The 24,551-nt window shown below is 34.7% G+C and overlaps 1 protein-coding gene across 3 annotated transcripts; it reads right to left on the reverse strand.

Moving 5' to 3' along the window:
• Window positions 1-3,407: 3,407 nt before the first annotated feature.
• On the reverse strand, window positions 3,408-13,408 carry LOC123551428 (transcription cofactor vestigial-like protein 3). Of its 3 annotated transcripts, none has more exons than XM_045340360.2 (4): window positions 13,242-13,408; window positions 11,604-11,970; window positions 7,827-8,228; window positions 3,408-4,929 (listed from the first exon to the last, which is right to left on the reverse strand). In XM_045340360.2, the coding sequence occupies exons 1-4, from the start codon at window positions 13,314-13,316 to the stop codon at window positions 4,874-4,876; spliced, it is 900 nt and encodes a 299-aa protein (XP_045196295.1). In that variant the 5' UTR covers window positions 13,317-13,408; the 3' UTR covers window positions 3,408-4,873. The 3 variants fall into 3 exon arrangements, with proteins under 3 accessions (XP_045196295.1, XP_045196297.1, XP_045196296.1); XM_045340362.2 differs by lacking the exon at window positions 13,242-13,408 and adding an exon at window positions 13,087-13,214; XM_045340361.2 differs by having other exon boundaries at window positions 3,409-4,929; window positions 7,842-8,228; window positions 13,242-13,406.
• Window positions 13,409-24,551: the final 11,143 nt, after the last annotated feature.

Below are 24,551 nucleotides of genomic sequence, written 5' to 3' on the forward strand. Positions count from 1 at the left end.
ATTGGTTTTTTTCTGTTTAAACGGATGTATGTGCAAAATTTATTTCTTCCAACAAGCTTCTTAAACTTAAGACGATTTGAATAAACACTGACATTTTAATTGGGAATAAAGCGTTCTTGTTCTCATAGTATTTATAACCTGCATATTAAACAGCAGTAAAATGCTTGCTTCAGAATGTATAGCATCAGTGCTAATTAAATGATTTTTAGTCACACACACACGCACGCACGCACGCACACACGAACGCACGCACGCACGCACGCACTCACACACACACACACACATACACACACACACACTCTCTCTCTCTCTCCGAATATTTGCCGGGAGCTATCCATCACACATAGAAGAGCGCCTGGAGTTACATATATGTTAAAGTCATTAAAGACCCTGTTAGGGGTAATTTCAGATTCTTACTAAATAAATATATGCTTCTCACCATCTATGATCCTGTTCAGAATGTATACAGTTATTACTATGATAACATGTATTAAGAACATGTCTGGTAATAAAAATATCCCTATGTGCTCTTTCCTTAAAATACTGTTATTAAAATATAAATCTGTGTGTCTGAAAAAATCTCGATTAATATGTGTTTTGCTTAAATGAATATGTGGCGGTTATTTTAGATCAGTTCTTAAGTGTTTGGCAAATTTACTGTAATTCAGTTTTCTGTTCATTTTTATTCACAAACGTTTCAATGATACTAGTAGTACCGTTAAACGCTAACAATTGTGTTTCTGTTTTACAAAATATTTGAATTTAAATACGATAGAGATGTAAACTATTTGCCCAAACTTCAACATTTATTTCATAACTTTGCATATTTTTAGACAAGTCTATATAACTATAAAACACTGCTGAATGTGCATGTCAAACGAAACATTTCAATTTGCTGTCACGAAGCAGAAGAATCTCGTTACACGACTCATATGCATACGAGCATCAAACTAATATAGTTGGGATTTAGATTTATGCGCGTACGCGCTTGTAAAAATATTTTTATTGAATATTTCATGTGTTAACAATAAAAATGTCATACTCTGCAATCAAATTCACCTGACAGTATAGACATACAGTTCATAAACAGGAGGAAAATCTCATGAGAGCAGTAAGCAGTATTTGAAGCCGTATAAATTGCCCGCTCCTAACACATTACACTCAGTTTTTATTGAATGTGACGAAATGAAACCTAAGTTCATTAGGGATTTAGAGTATTATAAAATTCCAAAGCTCTTAGATTATGACTTATAAGAAATTTTACAAATATTTTACTTCGACATGAAAACACTGCTCTGAAACCGTTAAGCATTTGGTCGACATTATTCTGCTAGACTGGTTTTTTATAAACAAGAGATAGAATGACAAATATTTCTTAATACTTGTTTTAGTATCATAATAACATAATAACATAAAACTAATTATTATAAAAATATTAATGACAAAATTCTTTACTAGATCAACGTGCTAAATCTAAAACATTAAATGTAACGGTAATTGAATGGATTAAGGTACAGCTAATCTCGAGAATTACGCACTTGTTCAAAACGTTTGAAGAGGGATCTTAGTTTATGTTCATTGCAGTGTTTTTATTAATGTTATATTGTTTACAATATTTCGCTGCTTATTTTCATTCACATAAAAAGACGTAGTCTCGGGGGTAAAACAAATTAAACCATTACTAAGCATTTATTCGGTTAATATTAGCTGTTTTGTTGCGAAGCGTTGACATTAAGAAAGCCTTCAGCTAGGTATAAAACCACTAAATACCAGGCCTTCTTTATTTTCTATATGTATAATATGCTTTGTTGCTAAGGAAAGTCTGCACAGGAGTTCTTCACAGAATCTTGATTTTTTAAACTCACATTATATCATGTTTGGTTCCAAATTTTGACTTTTAAGTGGATGTATTTTTGATGTGATTTTTTTTTTTGAAAGAGCAATGTCACGTCGACGTATTTACCTTACGAACCCTTGTAGACCAGCACCGAAAATTCTTGGAAAGTTATACATAGACTGAATTTGCAAATTTGTTTCAATCATATGTTATTTGGGCAGTACACTTAGCATGTCATGAGTAAGGCTGTTTTGGTAAACAAATAGCTTCAACATTTGGTAACGAACATAAAACTTTGAAAAAAAGAACAGAGGAAAAACTGGAGTGCGCACTTTATTTTGTCAAAGTGTATATAAAATTAATGGACGCCCAAGTGTTGCACTTCATGCATGCCTTCTCTTTACGTGATTGACGTACGTTTTAGTGAAGAACAATCTTAGTACTATAGAAATAAAAAGTAAAAGAAAACTGGAGCATAGTTTGATGCAAGAAAAATAGTTTCATTTCTGCAGTCAAATTGTGAATTTAGCAAACGTTTAACCAACAGCGGATTGCAGCTGTCGTGCAATGTTTCGTTTTGATATGTGCAATGACGCAATGTGAAGCATAGACTTACAAATAAACGGTATTATATAGTGATTAAAGCCAGAAATAGTTGGCCTAACAAAATGAAATTGAGAAGTTTCAAAATTAAATTTCAATGAAAAACATTTAATTTTTTAGCTCAGTTATTACAATATGATTAGATTTTAATTTTTATTATGTATGACTGAGATAGCCTTTTTCTAATTTTGATGAAATACTAGTATTTGTCTTCTACATCAAAGGGGTACACTATTTACATAAAATGCCACCGGTTAATTTCACAATTTAATGGTAAGATGTAAAATAACTTTCTTACATTACATTGATGTTTAATCACAACAGTTACCCAACTGAACTAAATTCAGACTTTTGCCATTTTGTGTTCAAAAACACCAAATATCAGTGTTCAGAATTCCTTTTAGGGGAGACTTCCGTCGCAAAATATTTTCAGACATTCATAAGGTGAAAACGTGTTATTTGCGAAAAGACACTTTATGATGGAAGGCTCCATTTAATAAATTTTGAAGATGAAAGTCCGCTTCTGGTGTTTTATACATAAAAATTGCGAAAATGCATTTAACTTTGAATAATATATAATTATGTAACTGTTACCAAGATTTTTATGTTGTATGTGTCAAATTTTATTAAATCAGACAACAATGTAATACAAGCAAGTCATCTTATATGATGTCATTAATTTTTGAAATTTCTGAAAACTGGGGGTCATTTTCTTACAATACTCCTTGATAACTCTAGTAGCCTCAGACAGCATATGGCAATTGTATTAAATAATCATGATAAATAATAAAATCATTATACAATAATACATTGTTTTATTTCATAAAGTTATTTATAAATGTATTTATAATTTACTCTTTCAATATAATCAAGAAATATACAAAAATGTACAACCTGTATCACACTAATATATATATATATATATATATATATATATATATATATATATATATATATATATATATATATATATATATAGAAAAACTATTTAAGTCTACTGCTGTTTTTTCACGGAAAATGAACTTTTTAAAATTTTATTCCTGCACAAGGATTATACTGACATTTTATATCTCATATGCATTTACACATTGAAATACTTTATCTTACATTAGACCTGTGCAATAATTTGTTGTGTTTGCATGGATTGCATAACAATAAGTTTCCCTTCTTTCGATTGGACTGGGAACACTGCGTGGTGGGATAGAGAACACTGCGTGGTGGGATAGGAAACACTGCGCGGTCTGATACGGGACACTGCGTGGAGGGATAGGGGACACCGCATGGAGGGATAGGGGACACTGCGTGGAGGGATAGAGGACACTGCGTGGAGGGATAGGGGACACTGCGTAGTAGGATAGGATTCACTGCGTGGTATGATACGGGACACTGCGTGGAGGGATAGGGTACACTGCGTGGGGGGACGGTGAACACTGCGTGGTGGGATAGGGGACACCGCGTGGTGGGATAGGGGACAATGTGTGCGGGAATAGGGGACACTTGTGGTGGGATAGGGGACATTGCATGGTGGGATAGTGGACACTGCGTGGTGGGATAGTGGACACTGCGTGGAGGGATAGGGGACACTGCGTGGTGGGATAGTGGACACTGCGTGGTGGGATAGTGGACACTGCGTGGAGGGATAGGGGACACTGCGTGGTGGGATAGGGGTCACTGCGTGGAGGGTTAGGGGACATTGTGTGGTGAGATAGGGGACAGTGTGTGGCGGGATAGGGGACACTGCGTGATGTGATAGGAGACACTGTGTGGTGGGATTGTGAACACTGCGTAGTGGGATAGGGGCACTGCATGGAGGGATAGGGGACGCTGCGTGGTGGGATAGTGGGCACTGCGTGGTGGGATAGGGGACACCGCATAGAGGGATAGGGGACACTGCGTGGTGTGATGGGGGCACTGCATGGAGGATAAAATGATGATGCTTAAACACACATACCTCTTATTGTAGTAAACAATGCAAATATTTTGTAAAACATATTATATTTTAATTCTACAAAACAAAAGTGCTCTATATCACGATATTGCGTAGAAAAGCTTTTGTTAATAAACAAGGTTTATCAATGCCAGCAAGCTTTAGAGCTCTGCATACTCGGAATTCCATTTTCCTTCACACTGAACATTTCTTTCTTGCGCATCACAAATATAGATTTTTATGGCATTCCCCAACTCTTTTCAGACATTCCCCCAACTCTTTTCAGCTTATATCAATGAAGGATCGAACCGCCGTGAACTTATGTCTCTCGTGGAATCGACCTCTTATAATTCAAGGCGGGTTGCTGTTTTTAATACAAAGGTGATTGTACAATTTATATTGTAGACAGTTTACCACTTCCACATAATCACCTTTTGCAAGACGCCCGAGGAAAACCATGATTTCACCGACAGATTTACTACCGTATGTCAGCACTGGCTTCTCTGTCAATACAAATAAAGATCTCGACCAGCCGTCGTCTCCGTTGCGGTGGCTTCTAGACCTTAAAAAGAGGAAAATGATATATTTCACTTAGTACAGTATTTCAAGACTTTGAAATAACTGGTTTTGAAGCACCGCCCTTTGTCGACCATAACGACTGTGGAAATCTGTTTTTATGTCCAGCCATTAAACTATTATCATAAAATAACAATCGTTCACCCGAAGCGCTTGTTCCCATGCGCAGATGGTTTGCAATAACAACAGAAGCATATTCTCAGCAACCAATCAAAAAAACCATCAGTAATCGCTGATGAAGATGAATTATTTGAACATTAAGCTCGGATATGGCGGATTGATATATCGACTCTGCACACTAAGCATATGTGCAGAGAAAATAGTTCTCCGGTTACTTCTGCATTGTATTAGAATGGTAGTTATCGCAGAAGTATATCTACCAGATAATGAATCTTTGGCCGCAGATTTGTAATTGATTGTTTCCTGATTACGTTAATTATTTTTGTCATCAATCTATGCATACGTGTGTAATTTGCCAATATGTGCCTATGTGATCACTTCCAGTTGTATTTTCCATGTTTCTTATCAGTTTGGAAATATTTTGATATTCAAAATAATGCCGTTATGATTCTGCGGAAAAGAACAGGTTTGTAGGACACTGTTATTCTGTAATTTAGTTGTTTGTTTGTTTCTATAAACGAAAAGATCGATTAAAGTCAGATATAGAGCTGACCCAGTTGTCTAATGCCCACTGCCTGACTACGAAACAAGGGTCGTGAGTTCGAGTCCCTGCTAGAGATAAGAGTTTCGTGTATTGGTTCTTTACATGTGGGCATGCAAAAAAAAAAAAAAAAAAAAAAAAAAGAGATGTTCCTGGAATTGAAGGGTCTTCAATATCTTGCACTATCTTTCAATTGATAAAATAATTAGTCTTCTTGAGGAGTCGCCATATAGATTTCCGGTGACGACTATAAATAAGTTTACAAACAAACAAAGAAAGTCAGATAAAAGAGTTATATGAAATAAGATACATGCTCAAGGCTTATTTCAGCTATGCAGTGTTTCATATATCATCAAAACACAGAAATATTCGATTAAGGAAAAAAATCTTTACCAACATTCTACCTGACCATTAAATTTTCTGCCGTACTGTTCCGTACGATGGATACTTAAAATATTCTAATAAGAGATAAAAAAAAAAAAAAAAAAACAATCGCTGAAAACTACGTTCACCCTAGTTAACTGGGACATTATTGCAAATGCATCTAAATGAAGGCATGTAACAGTTCTTTGAAAATGGTGTTTTTTAAGCGTTGAACTGTCCGAAAGTGTGTCTCTTTTATGCAGTCCTTTTCCGGAATTCAATGTATATATCAGTGCACTGACAATTGTTTTGTAGAGTAATATACATGTTTCATATGATGTTCAATTGTCATGTGAAACAACCATTTCTTTATATGGTGTTGTTTGAATTTTTGTTTTTCAAAATGTAAGGCTAAGCGTTAAATAATATCTAACTAATATAAAGAGGAGGGAATGCCGAATAATTAGTGCATTTATAACGGTCGGACCGCTAGTCAAAAGAATACAGTTTAAAACCTGAGAAAATGCATTCTAGTGTGTAATACGTAATTTACACAATTTCTAATTGATCTTGCACACTGTTAACGGGTACCAGTTAATGGTTTTCGAACATTATTTAAGGAATCTAAGTAGAAAATAAAACTTTTTTTTCAAGAACGGACATATATGTCGTCAGAAAAAATGTGCTGCACATTAAGCTGTGGTATTATTTCGATCTGATAAGGATTATGTAGCCGAAATAAATACAGTAATTACAACATTTACATAATTTATAGCTATTATATTGCACTGAATATCGCGTTGAACGTTTATATATTATATTTCTTTAGCAAAGTTTAAAAAGTTAAACATGATATTTTTTGTTTTAGTTGGAAGAATTAGAGAAATTATTTTTTCACAGAATTGATATCTAAAATATCTGCCAAACGGTTTTCCGTTACATCAAATATTGAATTGCCGTAACCTCAGTGTAAGATAAGCAGTGTTTCTGAATGATACACTATTTTCTTTTATGACAGTATTGCATCTGTGAAGATTAGGACCGTATTTTTCATTCAGACCGAACATACGCTTTCATAATTTCTGTGAAATTTGTAAATGGGCTTACTTTTTCAGGTAACATCATATAACACTTTTGTTACAAAAACATATCGGCTTTTTTCACACGATTTGTACATGGCTCATTTTCTGACACTGCCCAGTCACGAACTTTTACAAGGGATTGAAAATCTAAATATGTATGATATTCATTGTAAGCGAAAATATATCAGTTTGGTATAAGGACACTAAGTCAAAATCCAACAAAACTGACAGTGTGTAACAATACGTATGTGTTCTCTAAGTTTATCAACGTTGCGTAGAAGTATAATTCAATGTTTTAATTTATTTACTCGGAATTTGACAGATCTTGTGTTAATAAAAGGGGGGGGGGGTGGAGAGAGGTAAACAATGCTTCCTATAGTTTTATACGAGCAGTTGACATACAAAACTTACGTTGCTTATGTAGTAAAAATGATATAATTTTGTCGGGGGAATCTTTATACGATGAAAAGAGTAAATCAGCAAACTGAGAGTAAAGCACTCATGATTTGAAATTAAAGCATTTGAAATTTGAAGCACTTTCAAACGGACTTAATCAGCACATCTGCCCATTTTTTTGACATTAGATAATAGTATTTATTATGATTTTAACAAATCGTACAGAAATGATTCGGACAAAATCGTGTTAAAAATGTTATTTGGTGTAAGCCTCTAGTTTGTCTACTCAAATTCTTTACATGTCCAAAACGTGAAGTTCACGTTCGTATTCTTCATTGATGTATGAACAATATGATTTCCGAAAATATGGCCAGAGCTTACCTTTAGCAAACTTACCGGGAAAAGAATTTTGTGTTGGGTACTCTGTTCCGAGTCTGTAATCCGGGTATCGGAATTTAGTGTCAGCTGATTTACCATAATCGCTTCCGGGAAAATGTCCTGATCTTGCTGACTGAAGCAACAATGATCCAATATTTGAATTATATCTGCTAGCGCTCATTGACGAATATGGAAAGTCGTAATGCATAGGCCGATGGTGAAATGTGTGAGACTGGGACGAAAATCTTGAAAACCATGGGTCTTGAAACCCAGAAAAGCCAGGAATGGATGAAGTCGAATAGTGTCCGGATGGGAACTGGAAGTCCGAATAAAATGAACCAGGACCATAGTAGTTGCTGTTCCAGAATGATGCAGGAAATTTTCTTTGACACATCAAAGACGGGTCTGAAAAAAATAGACGTTGTGACAAATGAATAAATAACCTTTATATAAAATTTGTTATCATTGTTAACAAGCGTTCACTACTGGGAGATAATAATTTGACCAGTATGTGAAGGACTTGTGAATGTTAACGATAACCTTAGTTAAAAAAAAAGTCCGTATCAAGATCTTTCAACATTCACGCAGTGTAAATGTCTAAATAGTAAAATTTTACAACATATTTCTGTCAACATTTATCTATTAACAAAAGTATACCCGTCAACATTTTTTGTTCTCTTATATAAAACATTTTCTCTTATCAAATACACATTTTCTACAAAATATTCGCAATTGTTTTTGCTAAGTTCTTTCTTCCAAAACAGATCTAATACCTCTTTAATCCAGATATTTGGGAGGAATCTAATTTGTTTTTAAACAAATTTTAGCGAAAACAGAAATGTTTGACACTTGTTCGGCAATTTACAAATTGCTTAATCCTGAGATAGGTAAACCTGAAATTTACAACACACAAATTACCGTAATGGCGTAAACATTAATTAAAATTACGCTTTCTTAATTCTTTAAACCTGTTGTGTGAAATGACAGCCCCTATCTATATGCCATTCAACAGCTTATTACAGACGCTCTGTACCGCACAGACGCTTGAGCCTTGCTTGCCATACAAACAGAAAATTGGCTACAGACGATAAAATAAATTATGAACAGTTAAAAACAGCGGGAAGAAGGCAGTTTACGAGAATAATGAAACTAACAGTTTTACAAGTGACAAGTTAAATGAACATGTGAAATTAACGACGGTAAATGATAGCGAGAAAAAACACAGCGTTGAAAGAGCTTTATGAAATGGCATGGCAGATCGGGTAAACGGCACCTAAGTTTTAGAAACATTAATTTTTCAGTGTTGATCGGAAGAGAGTGCAATCTGACGACCACTTGTGAATGTCAGGAAAACACAAAACCTCCAAAATTTACAGGCAACCTTTACAAGAAGAAACAAAGCATCGCATATTTTTGTTTTCGACATGGGAAAATATGAGTATGTTCTAGGATGTTAAAAAGCAGAATTTTGCTGAAAGTATATTTCAACAATGTTATTTAATACGAATTAACTTTTGACATCTGACTAGTAGAAAAGTTATTGAAAGATTAAAGATATAAGATGCTTAAAATAATTATAGAAATAATGATTTATACAAATTATTTCTATGATAACTATCAATTATCTTATAGCAAAAGTTGTTCGCAGTGGATTATTTTGTTTCAAAACAAGGTTGATATGAAAGACTATTCATTCACATTCGTTCCGGTTCTTTTCTTCCACGTGATTTTAGACATAAAATTACAAAAAGAATAATAACGCTTGTAACGTTCCATGAAATCTTGAAATCTGTGTATCTTAAGAATGTGTTATAAATAAAAGGAATTTTTGAATTAGGAGTAATAGTTCTAACGTAGACAAATATTTTCAGGAAAAACAAATATTTTGCACATGCAATTTTGACAAAATATCATACTTTAATTCAGATTGAGTGTAGTGGTTATCGTAAATGGGAAATGAAAATAAAATGTATTTTATCATTTTTCTCAGGAGAGCTTTGTATTTTAATACGTTTAACAATTTTAGCCGTATGAGTAGTTTAAAAACAGATGAGTCAGAACATAATTTAAAAATAAGATTAAGATTTTACTATATTCTGCAACGAAATACTTTTAAGTTGGATTTATTTAATATTTTATTTTAGAATGCCTCACGCTAGGGATTGCCTATGTATGCATATAATGTTTATTTATAAAAAAGAACTATTTATTATGTAAAAACTAAATTCCCATTTTTTACTTTCTGAAGTTGAGAATTTATGAAGATGTTTAAGCCATTTTTCCTAAACAAGTTCTGAAAAATGCATCATCTTGCACAATGCATTTTAGTTTTTATGATGTATAGAACTCCAACAAATTTACAGTAAAGATGGAAGCCGCGTGGAAGCTTATAATCAACAGTTGGTTGTTATTAATTTCTTCGCTGAAATATTTAAATGTTCCTTTGACAATACGTTTGTTTACGTTAAGGTTCGGAATCGTTCTGGATGAAATAAACAGCTTTACGCTTTGACAAATGAACACATTTGTTTCTGTCAATTCAACTAGTTTGACAGGGTATAATGGTAGCTATATAAACTCTAAACGACAAATTTTCATCCACCAAATTTATTGAAATAAATAAGCCCTACATAAAAAGAAACTAAACGAAAGATGCGTTATTCTTTTTTTGTAAGTACTGGCGTATTTTAGATGTAATAAACAAAAATGTTTCAAATTTGAAGCAAAATTTTGTTATATTTACGTACTGTTCATTGATGCAGCAAAATAAATATTTTCGTTCATCACTCATTCATTTTGTTGTTAAACACTTAATGTATTATAACTGTTTATAATCTTGCATCTTTTCACTGTATGACTATCATTTTCCACCAGTTGTTTGTTGTGAAATTTACGATTAAATCTTGGACATATCAAAGTATAATATGACTTTAACATACAAGTAAACATAAACAACAGCTTACAAAATCAAAGAAAACCGCATGGTGTACAAAACAAGTTTGATATTTCAGACAAAAAGCATGTATATGTATTTTTTTTTTTAAATAAATGTTGTTGTTACTGTTGTTGTTGTTGTTGATAATATTACTTTTGAATGATAATAATAATGATAATAATAATAATAACTACACAACACATGTTACAAAAAGCATAATACAAAAAGCATAATAATCAATTAGCAAAGTATTTATCTCAAGAACTGCTACATGTAGCTACTGGGAAATTTGCTCCATTGTAAATTTAAAGATTTAAAATATTTTACTGAAGTTGCATTTTGTATGTGCTTGGGGAGGCCATTCCAAATAGTTGTACAGAAATGTTTTTTTTTTCTAAAAGATTCGCTTTTTTGTTTGGGCATATAATTTGGAGATGAAAGGATGACCTTAATGTTCTAGAATGAATCTTTGAGATATTCAGGCGCTATGCCGTATATAGTTTTGTACATGAGAACCATTTTTCGAAATTTAACGCGTTTGGGAAAGGTCATCCAATTTAGTTCTGAAAATAATGTAACAGATGAAGTATCAAAAAATTATCAAGAATAGTTCTAGCAGCCCTCTTTCGAAAACGAATTAATTGATATTTTTTATCTTCTAGGACAACACTACAATTTTCCCGAATTAAACAACAGTAGTCAAAATGAGTGTCTTTCTGAGATACTACAATTGTCTTTAGTTGAACGGATCTCTCATCTAATATTTAACTGTTATTGTTACGCAATTATTTTCCATTTCTAACAAATGACCAAATGTCAATAGGAGGTCAAAAAATGTGACTTACCTTTACTGACTTTTCCGTCGGGACTGTAACTACTCGGCTGGCTTAATGCACGTGAAAAGTGTTCATCCACATTAGAACTTATATCACCACTGTAATAGGTCATTAAAACACAGTTCGCACTTAAATATTGAGTGTCTTTTGGTTGCTCGCTTTTGTCTTCTTCTTTGAGCCCAGGAATATTTCCTTGTGTGGTGCTAGTATTTCCAATATTTCCATGGGCGGAATGTCCCAGACCGGAAGTGTGAAGCCCGAAGGAAGACATGTGCGGCCCGAGGGAAGGACCTGGTAGGGCATGCCCTAGTGAACTGGCCGATGAAGGGTAAATACCGAGATCTAGCGGTTCCTGTGCCTTTGGAAGACATAGCGGCTGCAAGGAAAACACAAATGATAACAATAAGAAAGTAAATGTGTATTTATTACTAAACTGTAAGACTCACACAGACTGTAAAATATCACATCTTGAAATGCAAGCTACTAGTCTCTTTAAAGTCTCCACAAAATATCTTATCTGCTTGAATGAATAATTTACATTTTATTGTACGGTAGTGGAGTTTAATCGAAGCGTTTAATACGACGTCAGAAAAAAACTGCGAGCGAAGTGCGAACTATTCTTAAGAGGGTTTTGAAGTTATATCTAAGATAAACATCTGACAATCTTGGGTTACACCATGCTTTGAATTAATTCGAGATAAGAAAACTATTCCCAAACCCATTGAGTTAAACGGTAAAAACTAATAAGGGAATATTAAGCATCTTGCATGTCACGTGCGAAAGTATCAGAGAAATTCAAAAAAAAAAGTTGCACACGTAGAAAAGAAGAGCAAAGTTGCAGAGAATATGTTCCTTTAGTTTGATAAAGTGTATCAATGATCACTCAGTATTTTTTATCTATAAACTCTAGAATAACAAAAGAATGCCGTAGGTTTTTGACAAACAGCATGTTATTAATGATACAACGATATCTTATCACGAATCACTGAAGGCGTGTGGAACAATTTATTTGTTCATAGCGGTTGCCGCGACATCAGATAGAACGCTATCTAAAACACAGGTCTATTCAAAGACAACGAGTTGCTTGTTAAGTCACACTTGAGGTCCTTGAAAATGATCAGAGATAAGTATCATATGAAAACAAAACAGCTCTAGGAACAATTTTCACAGTTTACTTAAAATATTTACAGATTTAGCATGTTACTAATGTGTTTTATATGAAATACACACAGTGCTTTTGTCAGGTATTTGTGTAGCTTACTTTACTTAAAATTTGTGTACATCGATTATTCTTTTATGTATTCAGAATTAGAGAGTTTTGTAATAATAAGAAAGTGTCGCGCGTGATTTCCTGACAAAAATGCTCACAAAAATTTGTGTTATGTTACAAATAAATTATTTACTTATATTCATCTTATGTTGACTTGCTATATATCCGTCTAGAATGTGGTCGTCTCGGAAGAAAATCGCAATCAGATTACAAAATCATTACCGTTAACTTTGTAAATTGACTGGAATTCATTCCTTAACCCTGGCCAAAAGCACGCGACGCGTCCAACAATGTTAATATTCCGCATGACTAAGTAAATAATGCAAAATTGCACACATTGTCCCCGGAAAATAATAAGAAACAATATGAAGATATACCTGCATAGAATGTTCATTATTTCTTTGATATCCAAAGCTCGCACTGTATGGTTGGTACATTACGTCGACGCTCATCGCGTTCGGAACTCGAATCACTCGAAGACTGCAATTCCCCAGAAATTCTTCGCAAAGATAATCTCCGGCGTGCGTACCGAGTTGGTAAATAATGTATACAGTAAAATATTTCAAGAATATTCTGAGTACCTGTGGGCGGTGCTTATTTCTCAGAACGCGAGTTCAGAGAGATTCTAAAGTGCTTACAAAGCCGTTTAGGCTTATCAGCCAGCTGTCAGTCACAGCGGGATGGAAATGTTATGATGCTCTTGCAGCCAATGGCGAAATTCCTCTACATTTTCTAAATGCATGGGCACATGCTTTTAGCTGATAATAAATATTTTCATTGGCATTGGAAATAAATGGGGTAACATTTACATAATATTTGCCATTTAATTTAAGATCGTGTTTTTAACGTTATTTTAGACATAGTAGTTTATTTTATACTAAAGCCTTAGTTGGGAAAAGATGTAGTTGTTTTGCTGTGGGTACCGACTAAAATTGCCAACTAATTTTCCATGAAGTGCAGAATACGACATATCTGAATTTCTCATTTTTTCGTGCTGCAGGAAAGATCGATATAATGACACTTTCAGGAAAGCGACATAAAAACGAACACATTTATATTTCAAATCACGAGGTAACAAGCATGGGTTTTCAATCACGCTATAAGTATGATGTTTTGAAATCGGTTAGACATGCACTCTATACTTGTTGGAATAATTAAGAAATTCAAGATAATTTAGAAAGAAAACAAATTTAGTTTTAGCAATATAAATATAATAATTAAAAGATTTCTATGTCGTGTTTAGCTTTTAACTGTTTTGTTTTAAAAGAAAATACTTTTCGAATTCATGAAGTTAGCATAGATTATCTGTCAAAGCAGAAAATTCAGATCAGGATCTTAAGATATTAATATTAGCGTTAAAAGTTACCCGTCTTGTGGCCTTAATAAACAATATTCAGTTGTTTATAAGATGGCCCCGCATGGAAGTGTTTGTAAACATCGTATCTCCTTGCAACATTAACTTCAAATATACAAACACGTGTAAAAGTAATTTTATCTTCGATTATCTTGCCAAAGAATCAGTAAATCTCTCAAAGTATGCTTACTATCTCAAGTGCAGACATCTTATACATGTGTCGTCACACATTAACATCAATTATGTGTCAATTATCACACTCGTAACGGCACGTGCATTACAAACTCCCCGTAGACGTTACGTAATATGTAGTATACGCGTCACGTGATTGAAATGGACAGGTGTGAGACTGGACGGTTGGTATGGTGACCACGTGGGATTTAGTTCGATAATGAGAATTAACGTGAATTAACGAGATAATGCCTTGAGTGGTTATAATTGCAGGCAACAATAAGATGATTAGTGCATCTTACTAATGGGGTTATATCTATTTTGAACTTTATGTAATAACATTTGCAGTTATGCATCCATAAACTCCAGAAAGGGAGAATGTATCCTGTGATAAATATTTCTTTTGCTTTTTAAACAACCAATTGTTATAATGCTTTACAGTGCCAAAAATATCTTATGCTACATAAACGAGGCCTGACCTTAGGTTTCAGTTATCTGAAGCATGTTCTTGTTGATCCAAAACAAAACACTGTCATCAAGACTAGTAAATGTTCCCCAGAAACCATTTTTCAACTTTTGAATAATTTTCTGCTCACCACGGGCGGCTCAAACTGGCACTAATTAATTTCGTGGTGAAATCTTAATGAGCTTTTCCTGGCAATTAGACTGTCAGTGAAATGCCAGTTATTGTCCATGTCCCGTAATTCTCACTGGAAGTTAAAAGCTAATTAATTAAAATTAATTGAAATGATAAAATTGTAAAATTTAGATTATTTTTCTTCCATTCTTTTCAGGTAAATTCCTATTGTCATCTTGTATGAACAAAATAATTTCTAGGCAGTTCATTGAAAACGCTAAAGTTTCTGCGGCTAAGAATTGTATACATAACAAACAATTATTGAAATCGTTGTATTTTTATCTTTTCACTCAGCTCTATAAAGCGCTACTTGCTTGTTCAATGTTTTGCTACAGAGTTTATCTATCTTTCAAATTTTCCATGCCAGATGTTTCAAAATATTCATAGTTTTGCTGTGTTTATTTTCCATACCAGACTATGTTTCAAACTAGCTCCGGCCCGTGACCTATCTACTTCGGTATGATACGGGTACCCAACTGCGCGTTCCTCCGCGGTCTAACTGAATGTCAAACAATTTTGTTTTTAAATTCTTGTGTTGATTAGATACTATTATAAAAAGAAGAAATAGATATACTATTCTGTAAAATATGATGTCCGACTTCCATGGTTATGTTGTTTGCGACAACATAAACAAAACACTCGTCTGACCTGAGCTGTACTCGGCATTATATCCTACACGTTCGTTGTATTTAACCGGTCGCCGTAGCTGTCAAAATTAAGTCATTTACGGATGGAAGAAAATACCTACTTTTCTGTTGCAGTGTTCGCCCTATGACAAAATTGCAGAGTAATGTCTTACAAGTATTCCTGTTGTGTTAAAAGCTTAGGCATGGTATGGTCAGGGTTATATTTCCAACAATAACGTGAATTATTCCATTAAGGCTGCAACCTGCGGCTAGAGTCCGTCCACACAGCACATACATCATTTATCATACAAGTAGATACACAGCTTGCAACTGTTACTGTACTGACGGTATTTTAATGTATGTGGTCGGTCTATATTAAGACAATGAAAATAAGTAAATGAAATATTGCTATGCAATACAAAGTCCCCTACTGGAAGGCACCTAATTTTATCTACTGCAGTACAACATAATGACCTGATATCTGTCAATGATGTTTGTTTGTTTGTATATAAGCTGATTTATAGTCGCCCCCGGTAACCCATATGGGCGACTCCTCAAGAAGACTGTTAGTAATGTTAGTAAGAGGACAGTGCAAGAAGACTGTTAGTAATGTTAGTAAGAGGACAGTGCAAGATACAGAAAACGCTCCTATTCCATACGCTTCCCTGGTTCTTTAGCGTGCCAAGTGTAAAGCACCCTTTCACGGGACTCTTATCCCAATGTTAGTAAACTCAATGATGTATAAACAATATTGTACTATATATGCAATATGTTATAACACAACACCTGGATTAAAATTTGCATATACAAAAATACAGTTGTTGATTGTTTTATAACATCTATAAATATAGAAAAGTATTTAGTTTCAATTTTGATAACATTTCATTTTGAAATTGGTGGGAAAATATGAAAAAAATGTAAGAAATCATCATATAAAAGGGAAGTAATTCTGAAAAAAATACACTATCTTTTTGGTCCATATGACACATGAGCTTATATAAAATATTTTACAGACTGCACAGGAAAAGATCAATGTTGACTTTTGACCTTCAGGTGTGACCTTGACCTTTGCCCTAGGGGTCTGGGTATTGCACATGACACACTGTCTCATTATGGGGAACATTTGTGTCAAGTAATACTAAAATCTCTTAATTGATGACAGAGTCATGGACCAGACAGGAAAAAAATCCTATTGGCCTTTAACCTCCGACTGTGATCTTGACCTTTGAGTAAGGGATAATGGGTTGCGTAAGACACGTTGTCCCATCATAGAAAACATTTGTGCCAAGTAATAATAAAATCCCTTCATGGATGACAGAGTTACTGACCATGAAACAGAATAACTCTATCAACCTTTGACCTCCAAGTGTGACCCTGATCTTTGAGCTAGGGGTCTGGGTGTTGCGCATGACAAACGTCTTATTATGGTATAATTTGTGCCAAGTGATATTAAACCCCTTTAGGGATTGTTGAGTCACAGACAGGAGAGGAAAAAAGCCCTGTTGGCTTTTGACCTTCAAGTGTGACATTGGCCTTTCAGCTAAGGGTCTGTGTTTTGCGCATGACATATTGTTTCATCCAAGGGAATATTTGTGTTAACTGATATTTAAATCCTGTATTGCATAACAAAGATTTGGACCAGACAGAAAAAAACAACATATTGACCTTTCATCTCAAAGTGTGACCTTGACCTTTAAGATAGGGTTCTGGGTTTGCATATGACACATCGTCTGATTATGGGAAACATTTTATCCTTTGATAGATAACAGAGTTCTGGACCGGACACGAAACAAACCCTGCTCATGCCATGTTAACATTTGACTGCCAAGTGTGATCTAGACCTTTGAGCTAGGGGCATGAAAGTCGCAATAACATATCGTCTTATTATGAGGTACATTTGTGCCAAGTAATATTAAAATCCCTTCCTGGATGGCAGAGTTATGAACCGAACAGGAAAAAAAACCCATTGATATTTGACCTCCAAGTGTGACATTGACCTTTAAGCTAGTGTTCCGGGTTTTGCGCATGGTACATCGTCTTATCATGGGGAAGATTTTTGCTAAGTAACACTAAAATCCATTGATGAATGACAGAGTAATGGACCGGACACCATATTGCGGACGGACGAACGTTCGGACGGAATGACGGATGGAAATACCTACATATGGATATTTATGTGGCTACTCTTTTGTTCTCTCTATTGTTCCTTTAGCCAAGTAAAAGAAAACTATCCACTTGTGTTTTGTACCCGACCTCTTTGTATTGCTAAACACGAATGACTAATTTTAATTTGCTGCCAAATGAAGTTTTATCCGAAGTTCAGTTGCAAGTCGGATACCCATTCTCACCAAGCAAACGTTAGGCGTGATTTAATATGCAAGCCATAACGCCGCTTGACAGAAAAAAATAGATAACCGTTTCCTCGTCGATTTCATTCCACAACATTCCATTTTAGATGCAATGATTCCTTGATTTAAGTGCAGAAAGCTGAAATCCTGGACAAACGCTATGGACGAGTCATCTTCCGATTCTTCGAGTGATACCTCTAGACTCCGGTTGTTTTATTATGAAATTCAACAACTGGAAAAAGTTGCAAACATTTGCAACGGTTGATAATTTTTTCTACTTTTATTTTCTTAAATTGTGTACATCACATTCAATGATGTCACATGTGTCTGTATTTAGACCAGTGGAAAGGACTATAGATATACATTTATATTTAATAATAATTCATATTATAAAGTGAACTTTTTGTCAGTAATGAAACACAGTTAACGATTTCTTTAGATGGCAGCTAGAACTTTAAATCAAGATCGAACGGTCACTAAAAATGCGTCCACGGACGTAACAGAAAGCACTAGTCAGTACCCAAACGTGTTTTCATATTAAAAACCGGACTGTAAGCATCCGAACCTTCATTAATTTTATTGTTAACAACAGTAACCCATAATGAAATGCGTATTGAGGTTTACTAGGAAAGCGTAAACTATTTTTTTTTTACTGAGGCTGTTCTCATAAAATGATAAAATGTACTTACTGTCCTAACCTCAATTTCTTATGGCTGAAACAATGTAACGCACCTGACTTGCAAGAAGTTCAAACACAATTTCATCAAAAAGCTGTAAAACGGAAACGGAAACAACTACTTAATAAATGGAGAAATGTTGATTTAGAGCCTCCCGTACAAGAAAATTATACAGGGTTTGCTAAAAGTTTGTTTTTATCCTACCACTACGCATTTATCAGGCCGATATCTGTTTGCCGTGTATACTTGAGGTTTATTTAGTCAATAAAGGTTTATACGGTCAATACAACTGACGGACTACTTTTTTAGTATTTTTACAACAGGCAGTGTATACTGGGTCAAGAGTTCGGAGCTCAAACATTTTATCGTTTTATGAGAACAGCCTCAACAGTAAAATATAAATCAAAGCGCTGAATGCACAGAAAGGTTGAAACCTTTCGATATGCTGTTAACAAATTATAATCTGAAGAAATACACGTTGTTCTGGGAAGAAGTGTGTATGTAGCCTTCACTTTCAAAGGAACTGGTATTAAAGGAATAAAGGTAGTTATTCGCCGGATATGCCACCGTGGTCTACTCAATTGTAGTCCATATTAATATATAGTTCAATTTTCCCGACTAGTAAAGGCTATTTTCATGTCAAATATCAGCTTTATTGATGCTCCCATAAGTAGTCATGTGCATCTCCTCAGATCTTTTCTACACAAAGACCTATCTCCGATATCGATCTAGAATTTGAGCAGACGATGTAATGAGAAAAATAGAGGGTAAGTCAATGTCTGTGCACCCTGAACAAATGAGAACAATGGAGAGCAGGTCAACGCAGCCTAAACAAAGGCACTGGTGACAGACTCTCTTAGGTATGACTTAATCAGTAGCAGACGATGTTTTCTAAACCATGTTTATTCAACAGTAACTACAAAATCATTGTGTACATAAATGCGCTCCCGGTGTTCCCAAACTGCGCATATCATTTAAGAAAGATAAAACAAACAAAAAAGTCATTGTGGTCCTACTGCTCATAAGGTTATCAGACTATTCTCCAAGTAATCAGAACTCCAACAGTTCAGCTCCTATATTATTTATGTTTGCTATGTGTCAAGTTTTTTTTATAATTGTAAGTTGAAGCATATTTCCAAGAATTACTAAATTGTGGTGATAAATTAGTAAATCAAAAAGAATAATCAAACGTAAATTAGAAGGATATGAAAATAATATCGTAGAATCAGACGACTATAAGCAATGCACATCGTACAGTACCAGAATGTACTTACTGCAGCCACAACACCCAGAAAAGTTCAACTCCAAGAATTCAACACCTCAAAAATTCAACTCCAAGATGATTCTCAAAGTAATCAGATCTCCAAGATTATAAATTTGCTCAACTCCCAAGACTATCAATGTTTGCCAGGTTTCAAGTTGTATGTTATAGCGTTTCGAAAAATAACGAACAAATCTACAGTCGGCAGCGGGCTACATCAATAACAAATAATATATATTTTTGGCGTAATCAATGCTACTTTCTATATTCACGAGTCTGTTGTATATATAATATTTGAGTAAATGTTTTCTTGACAAAACGTTATGTATTAAATAAATAAGGCTACTAATTAAGAATAGCCATTGTGTCGACTTTCACAAAAAAAAACCCACAATTTTCAGATATATAGAATAATGTTTTGACAAATAAGGATCATGGGTCCCTTCTCTTATTATTAACTATAAGCTAGACGACATAATTTTAAAAGTATTTCCATGTAGCTAGGTTGAAAGTATCGAGTAGAATAGAAAAATCTAATATTTTTTTTTCAAAATTCAACGCGATATCACATAATACACCAACTTTCACAATTCTTAGAGCACGGGTTGTATAATTCTACACATTTATGCGAAATCAACTTCTAGTTTAGCCGACCCTAGAAATACAATGTATTGATGTCACGACTTAATCATGACACCAATACATCAAAAGTGTTGCAACCCTACTTCTTTAATTCATGGGCTGTTGCCTTTAAACTCCGCTACCTTGTTAAGAAAAGTTTCTACAAACGACCGAACCCTGCTAAAACAACAGTAGATGTCAGTGGGATCCACAAAACGGGAAACTAGACCTATCTACCCCAAAATCCTGCTGTTGTTACTTCCGCACAGTTTTCAGATAAAAAAAGGAACTGTACACATGAAAATCGTGTTATGAATGTTTTGACAATTAAGGAATACGGATCTTTTCTCTCTTTTTTTCAGAAGATATATATTGAACTTAAGTCACTAAGCGAAGCGCTGGCGGGGCATATGAATGGAATTTCCATTGTAGGGTTGCATCGAAAGAAGACGCAGACGCCCCCTTATGATGCTTTGATTCTATTTTGCTTAAATGAAATCAAACAGTTTCATTAATCGGGGACACATATGTAGGCCACCATCGAGAAACTTCACATCATGCAAACGACCCCATGTGATATTCTACATAACTAATCACTCGTTATGTACTTCTTTGATTCTATTTTGCTTAACGACCAATTTTAAGGACTCTGTTTTATTAACGTTTCGGCCTTATGGCCTTTATCAAAATGACAAATTTCGAGTAAATTTCTACACCATGGCGTTCTTTCTATTCAACAACAATTGTAATACAAATCGGGAACTGGCGTAACGTTGTTAAATGTTATCGTCAAGTCCCGCTAAAATCGGGACACATTTACGATTTACAGGGAATGCCAATATTTATCTTGTATATAATGAAATAAGTCTATTTAATATTATTACATATTGAAACAAACATGTATCACAAAAACCGTGCAGATGCAGCACGATTGCATGCATAACATTACATATGTAACGTGTTATTTAAATTGATACATTGAAGCAATGTAGCAATGTATACTAAAACTAAATTTACATAAAAATAGTAAAACTTAAACAAATATTTTGACTCAATTTTACATCATTCGTGAAAAGAAATATCAAAAGATAAAATTGAATATAGGAAATAAATAATATGAATCGGTCTTTATCAAAGCTGTACTAAAATAGGAAAAATTTCAGAATAAAGGGAAGTAATTAAAAAAACTAGTCCATTTTTAGACGAAATCCAACAGTTTCTTATATAGCAAACTCCTACGCAGTGATCTCCCTTGCCACTCGAAGAACTGCGTAGGAGTCGGGAAGTAGGGAGAATCGCAGGTATATACATGTACAAAAATGATTCAGATCAAATGCTGTTTTATTACTGATGAATGCATTATGTTATATCAAGGCTAAATTAGAGAAATCTTAAAATATGTTTCGAACTATTTTTATCGGCATATTTTCATGCGCTTCGGCCACATTCGAGGTTTTTCTGAAATGTTTTAAAGGAATACACCTTCACTTTTCAAATTAGCCATGATCGGTGGGTCAACAGACCTAAAAACATATTTTTCATGCGAAATGACGCATTCTTTAACTTTATTGTATTTACATATGTATGAAAATATCAACGGACTGTAGAACATTGTCCAGAGAACAGTTTATATCAATAAAAATATCTGTCGATTAGCCTGAAAAACGGATAAAAACCTTACGGCGGATTAATCCGCCTTTCAGTGAAAACTGTCAATATAATATTCTTGCAAGCTCCAGAATACGGTAATTATAGGTTTCATACGCTTCGCGGTTTCAACCTAAAAATTAGTTTACTCTTTCCTCAATACGGAATGGTAAGGTGATGGTTTTTTAAAGTCTGAGTCAATCGACCTTGCCATTGTGTAATTGTGGCGTTTTCACATTTCTAGTGAGAAATTTAGACATATAACCAGTTTTAAGCAGTCGATTATTGTAATTCTAAGATCTAAACCATTCGTGGTGGAAGGAATTTCATTTACTTCACATTGTCTTGCATGGAAATGGAGTAAATTTAGTAGAGACTGCGGGCATTTGAGTTCATCTCAAGCGTGGTTTTCGGCTGTATTTTATCCGAGTCAAAACCACTTTGCTTGTTTCGTACACATTTTACACACCCCGATATGATTAGAATCTTAGCAAAAACCTGTTGTAACATCATTAAAGTTAGAATGCAAACATATAATACAACCTATAAATTTTAAACTTGTGTAAATAACCTGGATATATTTTTAGAAAATCAAATGAGGTAGTATTTTTAATATGATTGTATATGGCACGCCAATTGTCCAATAATTACGTGTACCCAGGTTCACGGTTAACGATCGATAAACTAGGTTTTTTCGAACGTCACACCAGGTTTTTCGAATACTAACCTATATTTTCGAGCGAAAACATAAGATAACGTACGAAAATCATAGTTTACGCTCGTGAACCCAGGTTAACGTTTGATATACTAGGTTTCTCGATTGAACTATGAATTTAAGTCGTTATCTTTAGTTCACGAGCCTGAACCTATGTTTACGGGCGTAAACCTTGGTTTACGAGCGTAAACTATAGTTTACGCACGCGAACCTATGTTAACGACCGTGAACTTCGGTTTACGACAGTGAACATGGGTTTACGACCGTTAACATAGGTTCACCCTCGTGAACATAGGATAACGACCGAAAATCATAGTTTTGTTCGAGAAACCTAGTAAACTGTGGTTCACGCTCGTAAACCCAAGTTCACAGTCGTAAACATAGGTTCACGCTCGTAAACATAGGTTCATGTCCGTAAACTATGGTTCACGGCAAGCCAATTATGTAATAATTACGTTCTTGGTCGAAAAACTAGGATTATCGAATACTAACCTATATTTTCGAGTGAAAACATAGGATAATGGGCATAAACCATAGTTTACGCTTTTGAACCCATGTTTACGTTCGATAAACTAGGTTTACGGGCGTGAACCTGGGTTCACGAGCGTGAACCATAGTTTACGAACGTGAACCTATGTTTAAGACCGAAAATCATAGTTCTGTTCGAAAAACTTAGTTTATCGAACGTAAGCCTAGGTTCACGCTCGTATACCCAAGCTTGATAATTCTAAAATATCAATCGTAAACCTTGGTTTACGTTCGATAAACTAGGTTTCTCGACTGAACTGTGAATTTCGGTCGTTATCTTATGTTAACGAGCGTGAACCGGAGTTCACGCGAGTGAACCGGGATTAACGAGCGGGAACCATAGTTACGAACGTGAACCGGGATTAACGAGCGGGAACCATAGTTACGAACGTGAACCTGTTTACGACCGTAAACTTGCGTTTATGAACGTGAACATATTTTTACGAGCATGAACTATGGTTTATGACATTATCCTATGCTATCGCTCGAAAGAATAGGTTAACATGCTTTTACGTTTGAAAAATCTAGTTTATCGATCGTTAATCCTAGTTTTTCGACCGTGAACCTGAGTTCACGTAATTATTGGACAATTGCCATACATATCACGCCCGTAAACTATGGCTAACAGTCACTAACCTAGGCTCACGGTCGTAAACATACGTACTCGTATACATAGATTCACGGCCGTAAACCCATGTTCACGCCCGAAATTCATAGTTAATTTTATCCTAATACGTTTGATAAACTAGGTTTCCCGATTGAACTATGAATTTCGGTCGTTATCCTATGTTGACGCTCGTGAACCCCGGTTCACGCTCGTAAACCATAGTTTACGAACGTGAACCTATGTTTACGACCGTAAACTTGGGTTGTTTACAAGTACGACCGTGAACTATGGTTTACGGCGTTATCCTATGTTTTCGCTCAAAAATATAGGTTATTCTAACACGAACCGATTCATTTTCCTATTAAACAAAGACGGCTGAAAACAGTGAATTATTATACAACAATTCACTGTTCTGACGTCACAGTTATTACGTCATAGCGTCAAACGGCATAGCGGCGCGCTGGAAAAGAAACCGATTGAAAACGGGCAAATATT

The sequence above is a fragment of the Mercenaria mercenaria genome, chromosome 4 (genome assembly GCF_021730395.1).
Source record: "Mercenaria mercenaria strain notata chromosome 4, MADL_Memer_1, whole genome shotgun sequence".
NCBI classification, from domain to species: domain Eukaryota; kingdom Metazoa; phylum Mollusca; class Bivalvia; order Venerida; family Veneridae; genus Mercenaria; species Mercenaria mercenaria.

Bases quoted from the DNA above. Each gene is read 5' to 3' on its own strand.
- LOC123551428 (XM_045340360.2), bottom strand. From the start codon at position 13,316: ATGAGCGTCGACGTAATGTACCAACCATACAGTGCGAGCTTTGGATAT. The intron at 8,229-11,603 runs GTAAGTCACATT...TATTTTTTTCAG, and splicing joins CGACGGAAAAGTCAGTAAAG to ACCCGTCTTTGATGTGTCAA. The intron at 4,930-7,826 runs GTAAGCTCTGGC...CCTCTTTTTAAG, and splicing joins TCCCGGTAAGTTTGCTAAAG to GTCTAGAAGCCACCGCAACG.